The sequence below is a fragment of the Acipenser ruthenus genome, chromosome 22 (genome assembly GCF_902713425.1).
Source record: "Acipenser ruthenus chromosome 22, fAciRut3.2 maternal haplotype, whole genome shotgun sequence".
Taxonomy (NCBI): domain Eukaryota; kingdom Metazoa; phylum Chordata; class Actinopteri; order Acipenseriformes; family Acipenseridae; genus Acipenser; species Acipenser ruthenus.
The window spans coordinates 28,029,767-28,046,910 of NC_081210.1; the positions used below are offsets into that span (position 1 = coordinate 28,029,767).

General features: G+C 43.6%; 1 protein-coding gene across 2 annotated transcripts in view; it reads left to right on the forward strand.

Annotated features, from left to right (window-relative positions):
• LOC117431623 (arf-GAP with Rho-GAP domain, ANK repeat and PH domain-containing protein 3-like) overlaps positions 1–17,144 on the forward strand; it is a 32,839-nt gene that overhangs the window by 7,218 nt on the left and 8,477 nt on the right. For both annotated transcript variants that reach the window (XM_058996381.1, XM_034052744.3), the window contains exons 2-21: positions 3,128–4,156; positions 7,655–7,716; positions 8,072–8,145; positions 8,508–8,569; positions 8,976–9,212; positions 9,844–9,913; positions 10,343–10,463; positions 10,687–10,871; positions 11,147–11,253; positions 11,402–11,601; positions 11,892–11,977; positions 12,220–12,402; positions 12,858–12,999; positions 13,337–13,468; positions 13,692–13,845; positions 14,174–14,276; positions 14,526–14,724; positions 15,442–15,505; positions 15,841–16,004; positions 16,601–16,813. In XM_058996381.1, coding sequence (XP_058852364.1) covers positions 3,213–4,156; positions 7,655–7,716; positions 8,072–8,145; positions 8,508–8,569; positions 8,976–9,212; positions 9,844–9,913; positions 10,343–10,463; positions 10,687–10,871; positions 11,147–11,253; positions 11,402–11,601; positions 11,892–11,977; positions 12,220–12,402; positions 12,858–12,999; positions 13,337–13,468; positions 13,692–13,845; positions 14,174–14,276; positions 14,526–14,724; positions 15,442–15,505; positions 15,841–16,004; positions 16,601–16,813 — 3,502 coding nt within the window. In that variant the 5' untranslated portion in view covers positions 3,128–3,212. The remainder of the gene's footprint in view (positions 1–3,127; positions 4,157–7,654; positions 7,717–8,071; positions 8,146–8,507; positions 8,570–8,975; positions 9,213–9,843; positions 9,914–10,342; positions 10,464–10,686; positions 10,872–11,146; positions 11,254–11,401; positions 11,602–11,891; positions 11,978–12,219; positions 12,403–12,857; positions 13,000–13,336; positions 13,469–13,691; positions 13,846–14,173; positions 14,277–14,525; positions 14,725–15,441; positions 15,506–15,840; positions 16,005–16,600; positions 16,814–17,144) is intronic.

Genomic DNA, 17,144 nt, shown 5'->3' on the forward strand with positions numbered 1-17,144 from the left:
TTCTACCGAGCTCGCAAACAGATGCTTTACCACCCAGATGCACTGTAAAAACAAACATGGGATAACATCACAGCTATTTTAAGAGTGTATAATTTCTCAGAGCCTTCTTCAGAACCTTTAAATAAAGTGAGTGATTCATGATTTATATATTTGTTTTTGGTGAGATTAACAATGGAATAGCACTTATGAATAGTTACATTAGAACTCTAATCCCTCCAGCATTCCAGTGGTCCCAAAGCAGAATGATGTCTGTCCCAAGAGGAGCCCTGACCCTGGGCCTCGCTCGAGCCTTGAGATTATCAGCACCAGGCTGTTCCCAAGAGCTGAGCTGTACAGATACCAGCCAAACTCAGGCCAAAGGCTCTGCTTTAAAAGTTACTTCCTCACTGCCGTTTCTTTCCGTCTGTGGTTCTTTATTTTGAGTTGTATCTGTCACAGATTAACTGTTAAGAGACCGTTATATCATTAGCACTCAAGGTCTACCAAACATCGAACTGCTGTCTTCTGTTTTTTGTTGTTAAGGTCCTGACTCTGGAACATTTAACCCCATTGGAATTGCCCAGCAGCTGCTTCTGGCTCAGAAGTGTAAGTGTGGGAAATGGCAGCACAAATAAAGAGCAGTCCAAAACATCTTCAGCCAGCCTGCCATAAGCCTAATATAAATCCAGCTTGGAATCGCTGTGTTTGTAGAGGGTCTGGTCCAGTTTACAGTAACTCGAAAACAAAGATGGTAATGATTACTGTGCAGAGGACCAAATGGGAACACAGGATGTAGCCAGTCTTGCCAAATGATTATGTTTTTCTCTCCCTCAGTTTCCATGGGAAACTAAAAGTGGATGCAGTTGTTTTCCCATCACATTTTAATTTTTAACAGAACCCTACATTCACCCTGGGGTCAGCTCATAACAATCCTTAACCTCTTACTTATGAGACAAAGGGCCCTCTTGTTATGTTCTAAACAGCGGCCAGTCTGAATACTAACGGCTTCATTTGGTCAACCTGCTGTAAACCCCATCGGGATAAACCACAGCTGGATGTTAAGAGCATTTTGCAGCACCAGCGAATTGACCTGGATTGCACCAACCACTCATTTCAGGGTTAATCTCTGGATAATCAAGTGTAGGTAGTTAATACAAACCAGGGGGGTTTCCCCAGTGCTGTTAAATGATCTAACAAGGTCTTGACTGAATCCAGCAGGGTAAAGCTAATCAGATCGACCCCTTTGTTAACAGAATAGGACCCTTTATGAACCAAGCGTTAATTAGCTACTTATTAAAGATTTCAAAAGTGTGCAAATCCTGATATGTATTTGTCTTTGGAATTGCAGATATTTAGCGTTTTGTACACATGAAATCTATTCTTATACCGTATCTTCTGGTCGATTTCAACATTTTGGTTTACAGGTACTGTATGTAAGTTGGGCCATATCAGTGAAATGGGTTTACGTTGCTTTTTAATCGCTTGAATTTTTCTTAAATAACCTGCAGTCAGTATTTTTCTTTTCTTCTTCGGGAGCTGAGTTTGTCCCCCAGAATGCAGTTTGCTCAGCCCTGTTTTCAGTATTATGCTGCTATCTTTACAAGCTGAATGAACACTTGCCCTGGAATGCTTCACCATGAAAGTGTTGCACTGTCAGGAAACACAAAATTCCACCCGGATTATTCATGATAAGGATTGTTGAACAAAAACCATCTAATGTCTTTTGGGGATAAACAGCTAATGTAATGTGCGACCTAATGAAAGGAGTGGTGTGCGAAATTGAGCAAATGCTAACCGGTCTGATAATCTTGAAGTGGAGCTCGTTAATTGAAGATTGGAGTGGCACTTATGATTAACAAGAGATACAATTGGCATTATGACACAGAAGTAATGCTTCCTTTTTCAAGGGAACCTTCCAGTGAAACATACAGTACCTTTTCTAATTCAGTTATTGACTCGCCATCATTTCAGTGATGTTAGTATCATGAGCCTGTCTATCGCAATGCTATGGGTCCAATTAAAGTAGCTTGGAAAACTAGACATTTTTAAACAGATGCTTATGTATCCAATTAAAAACGGCTTCACTTTTTATTTGAATGATTCAGTTTTTCCTGCTGAAGGTGCATTGAATTGGGACCCCAGCCTCTGTCAGTAAGTTTTAAGAAGCTGTAGTCTACATATAGGTATTCAGTTAAGGCACATTTAATTGCCACCTCATTGCCCTTTGTTAGACCTGCTGTCAAACTAATGGGGTTTAGCCCTCATTCTTTTTATGGCTTAGTTACAAGGAGTTGGGAGGGAAAAACAAGGGGTCTTTGTCAGCAGACAAACTAGTCTAGTCTTTGTTCCAAGTCAGTGACTTTTACCATAGAAAAGGGGAGGTCCTGACCCCGTGGTTAAAAGGTCACAGTGACCTCATTTATATCTCAGGGAAAACAAGGACTTTCATGAACTCCAGCTCCATGATTACATTACAGTCTCTGCTGTCATTCACCTTTGACCGGTTGATTATGAGTGCTGCTCGAAGCATACTCTATTAAATTCCACTACACCTGGAGCAAACAGACAGTGCAGCATGTTTTAAAACACATGCCGGCCACGCTGAATCCATCACAAAACAGTGCTCAGAGCGTTTAAACTCAATCTCTTTGTCACTCTGTTTACAAAGTTTATTTTAGTAGTTCAAAATAGATCACGATTGAGTGTTTAATAGTTTGGGATGAGGGAAACCGAGCTGATCTGAGGGTAACAAAAAGAAAGTTCAATAAAACTGTTGGACTGCACAGCAAACCCTTGATTTGACTCACACCCTGGTAACCTGTACTGCCCTAGGCAGCCCTCAATGCGGGCTTTTCATTACATTGTAAGTGGTAAAATATGACATGGGGAGAAACCTTTTTGGTCAAGATCTGGGCTTCAAACAAGGCAGCACGAAAATAGCATGAAATAAAAAACAAATAAAAAAAAACAAATGTAACCAACATCTATAAATACCATGATCTGTCAGGTCACTTCCTGACTAGTTCCATAGTGACGGAGAAGTCTGAATGTTTTTGTGGTTTTTGTTTTTCATATTGTGCTCAGGGCTCTCTAGTAACATGTGCTACTGCTGTGACTTTTTAACTGTTTTTTTTATATATCGTTTCAGATGAAGGAGACGTGTAATGCACATTTGAGTGACCACTGTTGGGTGTACACTTGGTAACCGGGTGGCTCTGAAGATCTGGGTTGCCATGGAGACGTCTTGGGATGAAGACTCCGGGGGTGCTGATGTTGGGGAGCTGCTTCTGAGCATTCATCTGGAGAGGTACCAGGACAGCTTCAGGCAGCGTGGCTTCCACAAGGCTAAAGATTTCATCCACCTTGACAATGGAATACTCCTGCAGATGGGGATAACAGCTACAGGCCACCGGAAACGGATTTTGAAACTCGCGCAGCAGGTGCCGCAGGGGGAATTACCGCAAGACGTCGAGCCGTTTTGGGACGGGCCTCAGCCAGATCCTGCTCATGATGAAGCACCAGAGGAACTGGCATCCCCCTGGGATCCGAAGGGGCTTCCCAACAACTGCCTTCCAGACAACCCCGGTGCAACTGCTGAACCACACAGAGATCCGTCAGAGCCTGTGGAGAAGCCAATCCCCAAGCCCAGGACGATTTTCAACAAACCAAAAACAGAACCTCCAACTGAACCCCCTCAGAAATGCACTTCAAACTCCTTCATCGTTCTGGATGACTTCGCTCCGGGGGAATCGAGCACTGATGCTGAGGAGCGTGGCTCTGAACCGGGAGAGGACAGGTTATCAAACTGTGGCTCGCTGGAGTCCCTAACGAAGGAAGAGCAATCTGCGGGGAACCTACCTCCAGTTCCTCCTCGAATCCACAGAGGGATCCCCCCGGCCAGTTTCACAGGGCAGGGCTCCCCTGGCAGAGAAGAACAGGACAAGCTCAGCACCCCACCTCTCTCATCCTCCCCCGGCTCCTGCTGCAGCTTCGGGGAGGGGGCCGGCTCCACCTCGCCCACCCCCCTATATCCAGGAATGGAAATGATCTCCAATGAGATTTACTCAGGCCTCAGCCAGATGGGAGTTACAGTGAGTGCACTAGAGATGCGCAGGAACAGACCCGTCCCACTGCCCCCAGCTAGACTGGAATCCAGCTCATCCCTGGAGAAGTCCAGGTAAGTCTGTCTCAATAAAATCAAGCTCTATATCTGTGTAGTTTGTGTCCTGGATACTTTTTTTCCACATCAAAGGAAGTAGCGTGGTAGTTCACGGACGTATTATCCTGCCTACAGCCCTTGTTACACGAGTCAATTTACTAGCAACTTTTATCGCCTGCAACCAAATCCCATGAGGATTGCCCCATGTAACAGTTCTAAGAAGCATTAGCAGCATTATCTCTGACCCCAACTCTACCGTATTGTATGCGTCAATTAGGAATATTTTCAATTACATGTGATTGCTCATATTGAGAAAGCATGCTTATTTGAATGCCGAAGTATTGTTTTTGAATACGTCTGTGTGACAGATGACGTTTACTTATGTATTTGTCCGTCTTCTTTTTACATTCTGTGCACCTTGCAGTATCGTTTGTAGTATCGTTGTAGTATCTTTGATTTGCTCAGACTCTCTCCATTTTAGTATGATTTGTTGTGGGATCAGCATCACAGAGGAAAAGCAAACTGCACTAATTGCTACAGATGTACAGTTGCCGGTCTGTCCAAGTAACGATAACAAAGGATTGCATACAACCTTTCAGAAACAATGGAGAAGTCTAGTCGCTGGGTTGGGAATGTGTGGCATTTCTGTGGAGGAGTAAAGAAAATACAGATCAAAATAAATTGTTTGAGTTAATGCTTCTGTGGTCAGTAGAGCTGTAACATTTTAACACTGATCGATCGATGAAGTGAGGGAGATAGGCATACCCCTTTTATTTACCACAGTAAAAGCATAGCAAAGTGTAATAAATCAAAGCGAAAGCAAGGTAGCACAGAGGCAAGCATTGTAAAGGATACCGTGGAAAAGTTTTCTAAGGGCCGGGCCAGTTGAAGACATTCTCAGGAAGTGGTCAGAGTTCAGCAGCAGATTTCAAGGGAAAACTTGTCCTTGTAATTTGGAGGGATCGTCTCCAGTTACACAGAATCGAGGGGGGTGGGTTAGGGGAAGTTTCAATGTTTCAGTGTTGCTTACCAGTGAAATGCTCTTCTGCAGAAGTGTGAAAGGTCCTGAATCATTCTCTGTATTGTTATTGGTTGTATAATTTGCACACAAAATTACTACAGAATGGACTCTCTTTGGAGCTATAGAACCCACAAGCTTTCACAACCACAGCCAGTTGAGGAGGGATATCTATCTATAAAAGGTGTGAGAATTGAAGGTTACAAGTGTCCAATGGCAATAAGCATATTTGATCTGAGTTAGTGATTCACTTACTCACCAAAAGGGAAAAAAAGATCCATCTCACATTAGAATACAGAGACAGAAATGATCCATTGTACATTAAAATATACAAAATGGTTATCCTGTATCATAAGCTGACAGAGGAAAATGCTTCAGAATTGAATCCATTCTAATTAAAACAGAACCCAGTGTTGGCATTGTATCTTATACAATATTAGAATTGTCATCTTCCTGCAGCTGGCTGTGTTTGAGGAGTAAGCATTTCTGGGGCTGGTTTTGTGATAGACAGTGGCGATTACTGTCCATTCTCTCGAAGCAAGGCTCTGTAACAGGGAGTTAAATATTCAGGGAAGAAAGCTGAGAAACTACAGCCCCTTTCACAGTGGCACTTCTACCCGGGTCCGGACCCGGGTTCTGGCTATCCGGGTCACAGTCCCGCGTAGTATGAAACCACGTACCTGGGTCATACCCGGGTCCCAGCGACCCACCTCACGATGTGGGTTGACGTGCTTTGACCCGGGTTGAGTGAGACAAAGTTCATGACGACAGTTCGTAAGTTGACAAAATAACAAACATCCACGCCTGCGTGAAGGTTTCACTTCTGCAGGGGACATTTCTTTTTATTCTGTTTAGCCATATTTTTGTTGCTTGAGACACAGCATGAGCCAGATTGCAGCAGGGATGAAGAAACATTTGTTCTAGTCAACATTTGGGCTGACGGTTCAATCCAGAGAAGCTTGGATGGAAGTGTCCGTAACAAGCTGCTTCCGGGTCATTTATATGCACATTGTGTACTTGCGTCTGTCACCCAGGTGTGAAATCACATTCCCAACCTGCATGACACTGGATCCTGACTCAGGTAGGTTCTGACCCAGGTAGAGCATGCCAGTGTGAAAGGGGCTTAAGAGAGTCACAGCTTTGAAGAGAAACAGCTTATATAGCGATTTACAAGACATCAAGGCACTTCAGTTTAATTGCACCACATCTCCCAGTGTAATATCTACTGATCGTTAATCAAGAAAGAAACTTCCTTCACTGGTTACCGTGTTGACTTGCGTGGCTGGTTAGTATCCAGCAATAAACTTTGATGTCATTTTCCCTGGCCCAAGCTTTGTTTTCCTAACCAGAGCAGACATTTCCTTTTATGAATCATTAAATACTGTTAGTGGACAACACCTCAATATAAGAGCAGTCAGCAACATAAAAAAGTTTAAAATTCAACAGCTGCCTTAAAGTCTTCCAAAACGGGTCCAAATTCAGCAGTAGAACCATCTAACTATATGAATCCTTCAGATTATCTTTAGAACAAAATAAAGGTTGCCCCTATATGCTGTCTGCACCGCATGTACACATATCTTAAAGGCGGGTCTTCTGCCCTTTTAGCTTGGAGATTTCAGTTTGACCTGTGAGTTTTTCACTCTAAGGTTATGGTATTATTCGACTGGAAGCCTGCGTTCATATTTTATATAGTACATTATTATATGGCAATAAGTTTTCTAAAGAAGGCACTACAACTTAACGTAACGTTTTTGTCTCTTGCTCCTCGCAATACTAGTTTCAGCTTGAGTCACTGCAGGCAAGGTTCTTCATCACAGGGTATCTCTGAAAGAGAGAGGGAGGTGCGTGCTTCTTTTATAAAAAAAAAATAAATAAATAAAAAGGATTGGAGTTGTCACAAGGGCTCACTGACGGGTTTTACCAAACCACAAGGGGCTTTTGTTTTGATGTAGGTGCCACTATGCCACCTGGAATGTGCATGTATGTCGATGGGTGTAAATATAATAGTAGGTTTTCACTCTTTGAATGTATGGCATATCTAAACAATATCAATTTCAGCACGGGTCTCAGTTTAGTGACCCCTTTTATTCTTTTAATAATCTGCCCCCATCTAGTTCTTTAAATAGTTCTTGATGCTTCATGATTCCTGTCCATATTTAAGCAGACAAGAAATGTAACTCTCTGTATAATGCCTGCTGTCTTTTATCACCTGTGTTATGCTGCACTGTGTAGGGAGCTGCTGTAATTGCCCCTGCCTGCTCTTGTACAGTCGTGGATATTGCTTGTAAGTCATACCGAGCAGACGTCTTGCAGAACAGAAGTAAAACTTCCACCTATACATTAGATTGGTTTCAAACAGCTAGACTTGCAGTTCAGTATAGGGTGTCCCAATAGCACTGATCCGATAGTATCAGTACTATTGGGCTGCAAGAATAAACTGCCTTCTTTACCTTATGCTTTAAACCTTACTTACAAGAATCCACTCTTTCGTTTTTCAGCACTTTAAAAAGCAGTGCAGGGGAATCCTCGTCGGTACCTGTGCCTACCAAGAGAATCCTGGGTGAGTCCTCTGTTCAATTTAAACTGGTAGTCATGCTGCCTCGCTAGCTTACACAGTAACAATCCTCTCTATACTGACAGGTACCAGTTCTGAATATGGCCATCCTCTCCTGCTATAGGCTCATTTTCTATGAAATCAATCCATATACATCCTCATGAATTGGTGTGCTTTCAAGGTGCATGTCTTACACACATGCAGATTATTTGAAATGCAATGTGGATTCCAGGCCTGTCTGCAGTGTGCTATACCAGCAGTATCACTTGTATTTAGTTTTGTGCTTTCAGCTGCAAGTTATTCCTGTTTATGTTCCTTAAAGGTGACATTTCACTCAGAGAGGCTTCCCTTTTTTCCCTAGTTCACCAGGAGGAAGTGATCAGCCCATACTGTGAAACCGTGTTCCAGAGAGACAGACCTAATCGGGAACAAAAGGTGCGAGTGTCTGTATTGTCAATGTCAATTATTTATAAATAATATATATATATATATATACAGTAGTGTTCAAAAGTTTGGAAACAACACATGATTTACAGCAAGACTAGGGGTGGGGTTTGTATTGCCCATTTTTCCTCACTCAGACCCCTTACTAAATACCCTGATATTCATCTCCTCTTTAAAAATATGCAGAATATTTTAATGAACAGTCTCACCTGCAAGTGCTGTGGTACCCCAAATATGATCCACTCTCTCTCTCTCTATATATATATATATATCTCTTGATATAGGGATGGAATCCAGCATATTCTTTCTTTAAGCATCCATGACGAATGATCTCTTTCTCACATCTCACTTAGGCTACTCGAGCTCAGACTGAGGGGACTGGACACTGCAAACAGGATGATGAGGGGAATTCTGGGTAAGAATAAATAACATTACAAAACAGACACCATCCGAGCAGCTCAAACTGGTATAACTACAGTGGGGGTGCAGGGAGCTGTTGCAAAGAACAGCAATAGTATAGCAGGCATCTGAGCCGTGCTCCTGTGCAGTATTGCTTGCTTCTGTACCATTTCAGTAAAAGTGCTGTATAGCTTAGCATCATTACATCACTCAAGGGAAGTAAGTTGCTAATGTTACACAAAACAGTTTGAAAAGGAGGTTGCACATCCCCTGCATAGTTGCATTTGCAGGACTAAACCGGCATTATGTGATTTCAGATAGCTTGTACTAATAATTGTGTGCATGCCAGGATTCACAGCAGTTCAATTTGAGGTCTCAGTTATTCCTTGCCTGGGGTTTGTATATGAGCTGCTGTTTTCCAGACGGAGAGCTCTCTTGAAGGAACGGCGGATTTCCCAAATCCTCCTCAGCGAGTCGGAAGGCTACTCCACGGTGGGGGAGCACCATGCGCCCAGCCAGAGCTTCTCCCTCCCCCCAGACATGTACGGTGACGAGATCGGAGACGACCTGACCATCTCCCCCTACGCCAGCTTCACCTCCCTCCCTGACAGGGCCCAGCCCATCATCAGCGGCTGGCTGGAAAAGCTGTCCCCCCAGGGGTAAGACGCCCACGGAGGCGGAAGACTGCGGAAGACTGCAGTTCAAAACTTCCGCTGACTTTTATTAAACAACAAAGTAAACAATTAAACAAACAAATCCAAGGCAAGACACAAACAGCACCCAAGCTGTGCTATCACAGTGCTGAGCCAGGCAGCCCAACCTGCTCCCTAAACTACACAGTGCACTGCCTCACAGCTCTTCTTTAATACAAAACTTAAATTCAAAATACACAAAAACTTTTTATAACATAAGAACGTAATATACACATGTTTACATGCAGGGACTCAGCTCTCAAGGGTTTGGAATGCAGTTACCGTTACTAATTCTATTGGAAATGACATGAGAGGACCTGTGCACCACTGTAACTACAGTGTGCAATGACCTGGGTATGGAAGCAACTATCAGCAATCAGCCCTCTGTCAAAATATGTCAGATCAGCTTCCTACCAGTGGTGACTGAAAGCGATTGACAGCACAGAGAGGCAGTTTGAATATACTACCGAATCCCTGCCAGGGAAGCCATGCTTTTGCATGACACATTGTTAATCATTCGTGTGTACCTCATCACGCAGTTATGGAGCAGGTGTTTTACTTCTATCTACTCTTTTGTGTTTCTCTTCCACTCATTTAGGAACTATGTATTCCAGAAACGCTTTGTCAAGTTTGATGGGAAGAATCTGATGTACTTCAGCAACGACAAGGTAAAGCGCAAGCCTATGCTTTCTGTATGCCACACTGCTTCCTTCCTCATTCATCGAGCTGTGTGAAATGAGGAGCCACTACCATCCTTATATGTATGCACGATAAAGTTCATCTAAATAGCCCAGTTCCCTCATGGTGAGCTGTCTTGGTCAGTGCACAGTTGTAAATAAGAAAATAGATGTTTTATCCAGCTAAAAAAAATGTATCAATTGAATTACCCTATAGAACAAATTTTGCTTCATAATAAAATGAAACCCATTTCCATAGCGCTCTCTCTCTTGCTTTCTCTCTCTCTCTCTCTCTTGCTCTCTTTCTCTCTCTCTCTCTCTCTCTCTCAATATATATATATATATTTATATATATACACACACACACACGTATATGATACAAGCATTGTTTCAGCTCCATTCTCCTGTTGCCCTCGGTAGGAAGTTTACCCTAAAGGAGTGATCCCTCTGGCAGCCATCCAGATGGCTCGCACAGCGAAGGACAATAAGTTTGAGATCGTCACAAGCCAAAGGACGTTTGTGTTCCGCGCCGACACTGAAGGTGAGCAACACCTGAGCGGGGTCCCCTGGGCTCACTGCCAGCACTCTCCTCATCAATATATATATATATATATATATATATATATATATATATATATATATATATATATATATATATATATATATAATCAATATGTACTGCCTGTGGAAATACTGTATTGTAACAAATGCATTCATAAACTGTAGGTAGATAGGTAGGTAACTGTCCTGATTTGTCTCTGCAGCACAGCGGAATGAGTGGTCCAGCACACTGCAGAACAGAGTCAAGGATCAGCTGGTCTTCTCCAGGCCTCGGTTCGGGCCGGGCAGCCACTGCCAGAAGAGTGGCTACCTGGAGCTGAAGGGAACCAAGTCCAAGATCTACGCGGCCATCAACACTGACCAAGTGTGGCTGCACAAGAATGAGCAGGTGAGCCCCCTGGAGGGAACTGCTAACTGTGCGGCACCGCGGGATGAACACACTCATCCAATCAGTCTGGAACCAGAGCCAACGACCACCGCTGTCACACCTCCAACATATCCCTGGCTTTTAATCTCTACACATGCCAGTGACACAGTACACTCGTCTCGTCATGCACGTGACATTAGAAATGGACTCAGTTACCCTGCAGTTGTTCATGTGTTTAATTCAGATGTATAATAATTCAGCTGTATAAATACCCATCTCTTTCTGTTTCCTCCCAGGGTTTTAAAAATGGAATTGGAATAACTTTGATCGACGTCCGCGGTTCAACGATCAGGGACAACAAAAGCAAGAGCTTTGAGCTGATATCCCCCTTTAAAGTGTTCAGGTAAGGCCTGACTACTCTGAATAGTTGTAGTCCCGTGTTACAGTTTTATTTTCATGCAAAATAGCAAGTCATTTACCAGCAGGCTTGAAGTGAGATTTCGTGTTTATGTTTTTTTTGAGTGTTTTAATATGATGGTGTCTCTGGGCAGCTTCACCGCGGAGTCAGAGCGGGAGAAGAAGGAGTGGATGGAGGCTTTGCAGGAGTCCATCGCAGAGACCCTCTCCGATTACGAGGTGGCTGAGAAGATCTGGTCCAACCGCTCCAACAGGGCCTGTGCAGACTGCAAGGCCTACAATCCAGACTGGGCCTCCATCAACCTCTGCGTGATCATCTGCAAGAACTGTGCAGGTCAGTCCCTGCCACAGATGTCATCCTCATTGCTTTCTATGAGTCGCATCGTCTTAAAATCATCTACAGATCTTTAACAAACACAGGCCTGTTGAAACCGAATGGGACAGTAGGTACGCCTCCCTTTAAAACCAAGCTCTTGGGTGAGCTTTATTAATAACACTCACATTGCAGGAGTGTATTAGAATGTCAGATGAGCCCCCCAGCCCTGTGTAGCTCTGCCTCGGAATACATCTGTATCTTGAATCCAGCTGTACTGTAACTTATTGGTGTGTCTCTTCTGTCTCAAGGTCAGCACAGAGGACTGGGCACCACCATTTCTAAAGTTCAGAGCCTGAAACTGGATACGAGTGTGTGGAGCAATGAAATAGTCCAGGTGAGAACCAGCAGTGACTCAAGGGTGGCTGTGGTGTCATTTTCAATATGATATTTTAAGAGGAAGGATAAAAAGCTTGGAAGTATTTTATGTAAGAAAGCGCTCTTAAGATTTAACACAAAGCATTGTTCCAGTAACCTCAGAAACAACCATTCGAAGCTGTGCGTTAAGCAGATTGACAATTCCACTAGCTGTGAAGTCAATATGTCTTGAACACCAGCGTGTCTGTGTGCTTGTTCCAGCTCTTCATCATGCTGGGGAATGAGAAGGCCAATGCGTTCTGGGCGGCCCGGCTCCCGTCTGGGGATGAGATGGACCCTGATGCCCCTCCGGATCAGCGCAGGGAATTCATCGGGCTCAAGTACAGGGACGGGAAGTACCGACGCCACCACCCCCACTTCAACACGCAGGAGGAGCTGCTCAAGGTGCAAGAACAGAAACGGCTCTGCTTAAGAGTGGAGCACTTCTTGTAGAGCAGTATATTTGGCAGGACTGGTGGTCAGAAATAATGGGTGAATTCCTCTGGTCTTACTCTGGTTGAAAAATCATTTATCTTTCAGAATCTCAAGAATATATAATTGTATTCCATTAGGGGATCAAGAAGTTCAGGAGGGTTCAAATTGTGCTTTAGAGAATCAAGGGTTTAAAGAGACAGTGGATAACTTGTTTTAAATTGCACCTTAGCTGTTAAGAGACAGTGTTCTTATATCAAGAAAAGAGTCCCTCTAGATTCAGCATAGGTCATCTACTGTAGAAGTGTAACATGGGTTTAGGTGTGTCCATGCAGAGTTTGTTTTGCAATTCCCACAATCTTCAGTCTCGAGCATTACTGTACCTGCCCAGTCCTCACCTGTTTCACAGTTCCATTTCCTCACCCCAGGCACTGTGCGCAGCGACTGTGGAGCAGAATCTCCTCAAAACAGTGACTCAGATCTTCTCGGAGGCGGAGGCGGCTGATGTAACAGACACAAACGGATATGACAATTCCAGGAACTTGTACGAAACACACCGTGACTGCTCAGGTATAGCGGGTGTTCTACCCAACTACGGTTATTTCAAAAAGGATTACAATTTCTCATTACCAAACAAGCTTGATAACACAGGTGTTTTTTGAACGTTATGTTCTACAATTGTTTTTTGCGGTTTTCTCCTTTAAAAAAATATAGCCCTCTATGTAACACAACCACAATCTGAACCAGACTGTACCTGAAACCCGTTTACGCACTGGAATTCCTCCCTTATCAAGCCGCATACTCCACCGTTTAATTCTGTAATTAACTGAGAAACAATCAATAATTGGAATGGCACCTGCCCTAGGGCAGTGGTGCTGGTAAACGCCCCCTCATTGTGCCCCTGCAGATCTCAGCTCGTCGGATGACTGCGGCTCAGGAAGTGTGTACGATGAGATCATGCAGCCTGTGTTGCATTCTGGGTACCTCTACAAGTCGGCATCCACCAGCAAAGGGACAACAGGAAAGAAACCCAGAGAAGGTATCTATATTATGATAGATATCAACAGGAAGCACAGTCAGTAACTGAGGTGCCATCAAGAGTGGCTGTCACTATTTCTTCTCTAGGTACGTTGCTGTTTGCTCAGTTTTCAAGAGTTTTGCAGGTACACAAGCCCAACACGGAGCTACAGGTTCCCAGACTATTGACCAGTTTGGTGGGCTGATTGGGTTGTAAGTCACAGAGTTCTGTTATGTGTGCACAGAGTTCCAGAAGCAGTGGTGCTCTTTGGAACGGTCCCTGCTCTTCTATGAGACTGACAAGAGCACCGAGCCCAGCATGAAGATTGAGCTTAGTGACATCATCTGCTTAGGAGTCACCCGGCCGGGGTCACTGACCAGCCCTGGCCCTTTTGACAGGTATGCAGCGCTGTGAAGCCATCCAAGACAATACAAAGCATGAAACAGAGGAGCACAAACACAGTCCTCCTGGTTTTATAGGCATCATTAGGCAATAACCTGATAAAGAAGATGATTAAATTGGTTCAATTTAGGGTACAGTTGGACGAAAGACCAAGAGGACAGTAAAGTAATTTCAAAGCATTTACGAAATTGGATGATTACGAAAACAAAAAAAAACATGCAACCATTGAGTTCCAGATTTGACTGCTTGTGCACCCCTTAAAAATAAAATAAAATAAAATATATTCTTGTACTTTAAGATGTTTTTTTTTTTTTTTTTTTACAGATTCAGATACACTTTTGAGCTTTACTTATCCTCAGAGAAGCTGTACCAGTTTGGAGTTGACTGTCCCGAGACTCTACACAGCTGGACGAGTGCCTTAGGAAAGGTACAGGATATTGTATCAACTAGATCAACTGTGTCTGTCTCTTCCCATTTATTGCAGCTGGGTTAGAAAGCAGCTGATTTAAATATTCACCATTCTTATTGAGCTTGGCTGTACACATCTAAATACAAGTCCTGGAGACAGGATAACTGGAGTTCTGTAATCCAAACAGTGAGTTTGCAAGCAAACACAGTGTCTGAAAAGGGAACAGTGCATTATGGGTAACCCTGTCCCCATGGCTCTCCTATCCAGGCGTGCACCCCGCTCAGCTGTCACTGTCTGTTGGGCCGGGAGTTTGAGCGTGTGGGCCGGCTCCGCTACAAGGCCATGCTGGACCCCGAGCAGTGGAAGGAAGGTTACTTCGTGCTGCAGAAATCCAACCTGTTCATCTGCCCCGGGAGCGACGGGGCTGCAGAGGACAGCATCAACCTCAAGAGGCTGCAGGAACTCAGTGAGTCTCCTATGTCCAATCACGGTCTGGTACAGTTACAGGGGTGTCCAATCATGTTCTGGTACGGTTACAGAGGTGTCCAATCACGGTCCAGTACGGTTACAGAGGTGTCCAATCACGGTCCAGTACGGTTACAGAGGTGTCCAATCACGTTCCAGTACAGTTACAGGGGTGTCCAATCACGGTCCAGTACGGTTAGTAGCTAACAGTCCATTTTTTGTACAACATTATCTCTGACTGCCTTGCGTGGTTGTGTTATCAAAAGGTGCTCTACAAAAAAAGTAATGAGACAAACTATTTAAAAAATATACAGGGTGTCTGATAAGTCAGGGCAAGTTATCATTTATATAATGAACTACTTCATGGTCTGGATGGAGGTTTAATTGGTTCAATTAAACAATTTAGAACAGGTTTGGAACAAAGACTAGGAGTGAAAGGGCACATTTTGGACACCCCTAGTGAAAAAAAGAAAATCAGGCAATGTCAATGTCTTTCATTTTATATACATGGTGTCTCCTGTTACTGGATTTCTATTAAGATAAATTATACCGTATACATGACGTACTAACTTACCATAAATCACAAAAACAAAGATTAAGCACGATCTGAGCCGTAAAAAAATATGACAAATGTTTAAATAGCAGGAAATTCAATAGTACAATGAGCGTGTATACGGTTCTGATGGAGATATTAATGGCCAGCCTCTGTCCCTCCCAGGTGTTACCTCTCAGAATGAGAACAATGAGAAGAAGGACATTCTGGTGCTGGTTGAAATGGGAAGGTGAGTCGGCGATCGGTACATTGCTGCCAGTGTCCATGAAACATCAGAAAGAACTGGTTATAATTTACTCACCCTGGGGACATGCGCCTCAACTGAAAAACATATATAGTTATTGACTCATTGTTATTAAACAGTATAAACTATTTTTAACTACTCTAGCCTTCGTTTTATAATTCATTTCTGATCTTTGATTAGGTAAAATTCAGAATGGGTTTAAAGTCAAACCTGTCGCCTGTAAAAACTTAACGAATGTCAGTAAGCAAGTAACAGGAGTGTCTCATGGGAGACTGCTAGGCAGCCCTTTCTTCTGACTCACCTGTGCTGTGTTGCTGTAGGACTCTGTACCTCCAGAGCATGGCGCGGATGGATTTCTCCATGTGGTATGCAGACATCCAGACCGCTGCGGGAGGGAAGGGGAATGCACTCCGAGACCAGCAGCTCAGCAGGAACGGCATCCCCATCATAGTGGACAGCTGCATATCCTTCCTCACCCAGTACGGTTAGTAGCTACAGTCCCTTTGTGTACAGCATTATCTCGGACTGCCTTACCAGGCTGTGCTATCAGCATGGGCTCTATGTAAAAGTAATGAGACCAACTATTTAAAAATATACAGGATGTCTGATAAGTCAGGGCACGTCATTATAGGTGTTATTGTTTGTATTGACATAACCGGTGTCAGAGAATATATGTCCCCCTTCCGAATATTTGTTCCCCCTTTTTGTAACAAAGTAATCTTTCTTTGCATATAAGTCTATATCCATGCATTTAACTAAAACCTTCATTTGAAGACCACTTTCCCTAACCCTAATCCTAACCCGAACCCTGAATCTAAACTTGTACCATCCAGTCTCCTCTGACAGGTCGAGACTCACCTACAATAATACATGACAACAGCTTGTAAACATTGCTCACATTTACTAGCGTGACACATGCAGAATTTACATAAAAATAGGATAAATAACAAACATGCACGTAGGGGGAACAAATCCATGCTGGTGTTTGTTCCTGGGGGAAGAAATATTTGGGGGAACCAATGTTTATTTACACTGGGATAATATACTGTATGTTCTTGGATGTATCCATATGTAAACCAGGCCTGAGGCATGAGGGGATCTACAGGAAGAACGGAGCCAAGTCTCGGATCAAGCTGCTGATGGAGGAGTTCCGTAGAGACGCGCGCAACGTCAAGCTGCGCATGGGGGACAACTTCATCGAGGACGTGACCGACGTGCTCAAGAGGTTCTTCAGGGAAATCGATGACCCTGTCTTCATGGCGGACCTGCACCACCTGTGGCAGGAAGCTGCAGGTAGATCTCGCCTTCACCCTTTCACCCCTTCTCCTTGAAAGGGCCCTATAGAGCTTTGATTATGTGTTAGGGAGTTTGGAGGTTGAAGTGGTAGCAGGTTCTAGCAGGCCAGTTATTAAGGCCAGCTCCATTTCAGATGTACTGCAGCAGTAGGGAAATGATTGAAAGTACCAACCAAGTGCATGGTTACGGAGAATTAGGACATTAGCATGTCTTGAAAAAAACATATAACAGTTTTATGGTTAGTTGCCTGCCCCTTTTCTTACTAAACAGTGAAGTCGTCATTAGCTGAAATGTTTATCCACTTGACTATTTATACAGATTCTTGTAC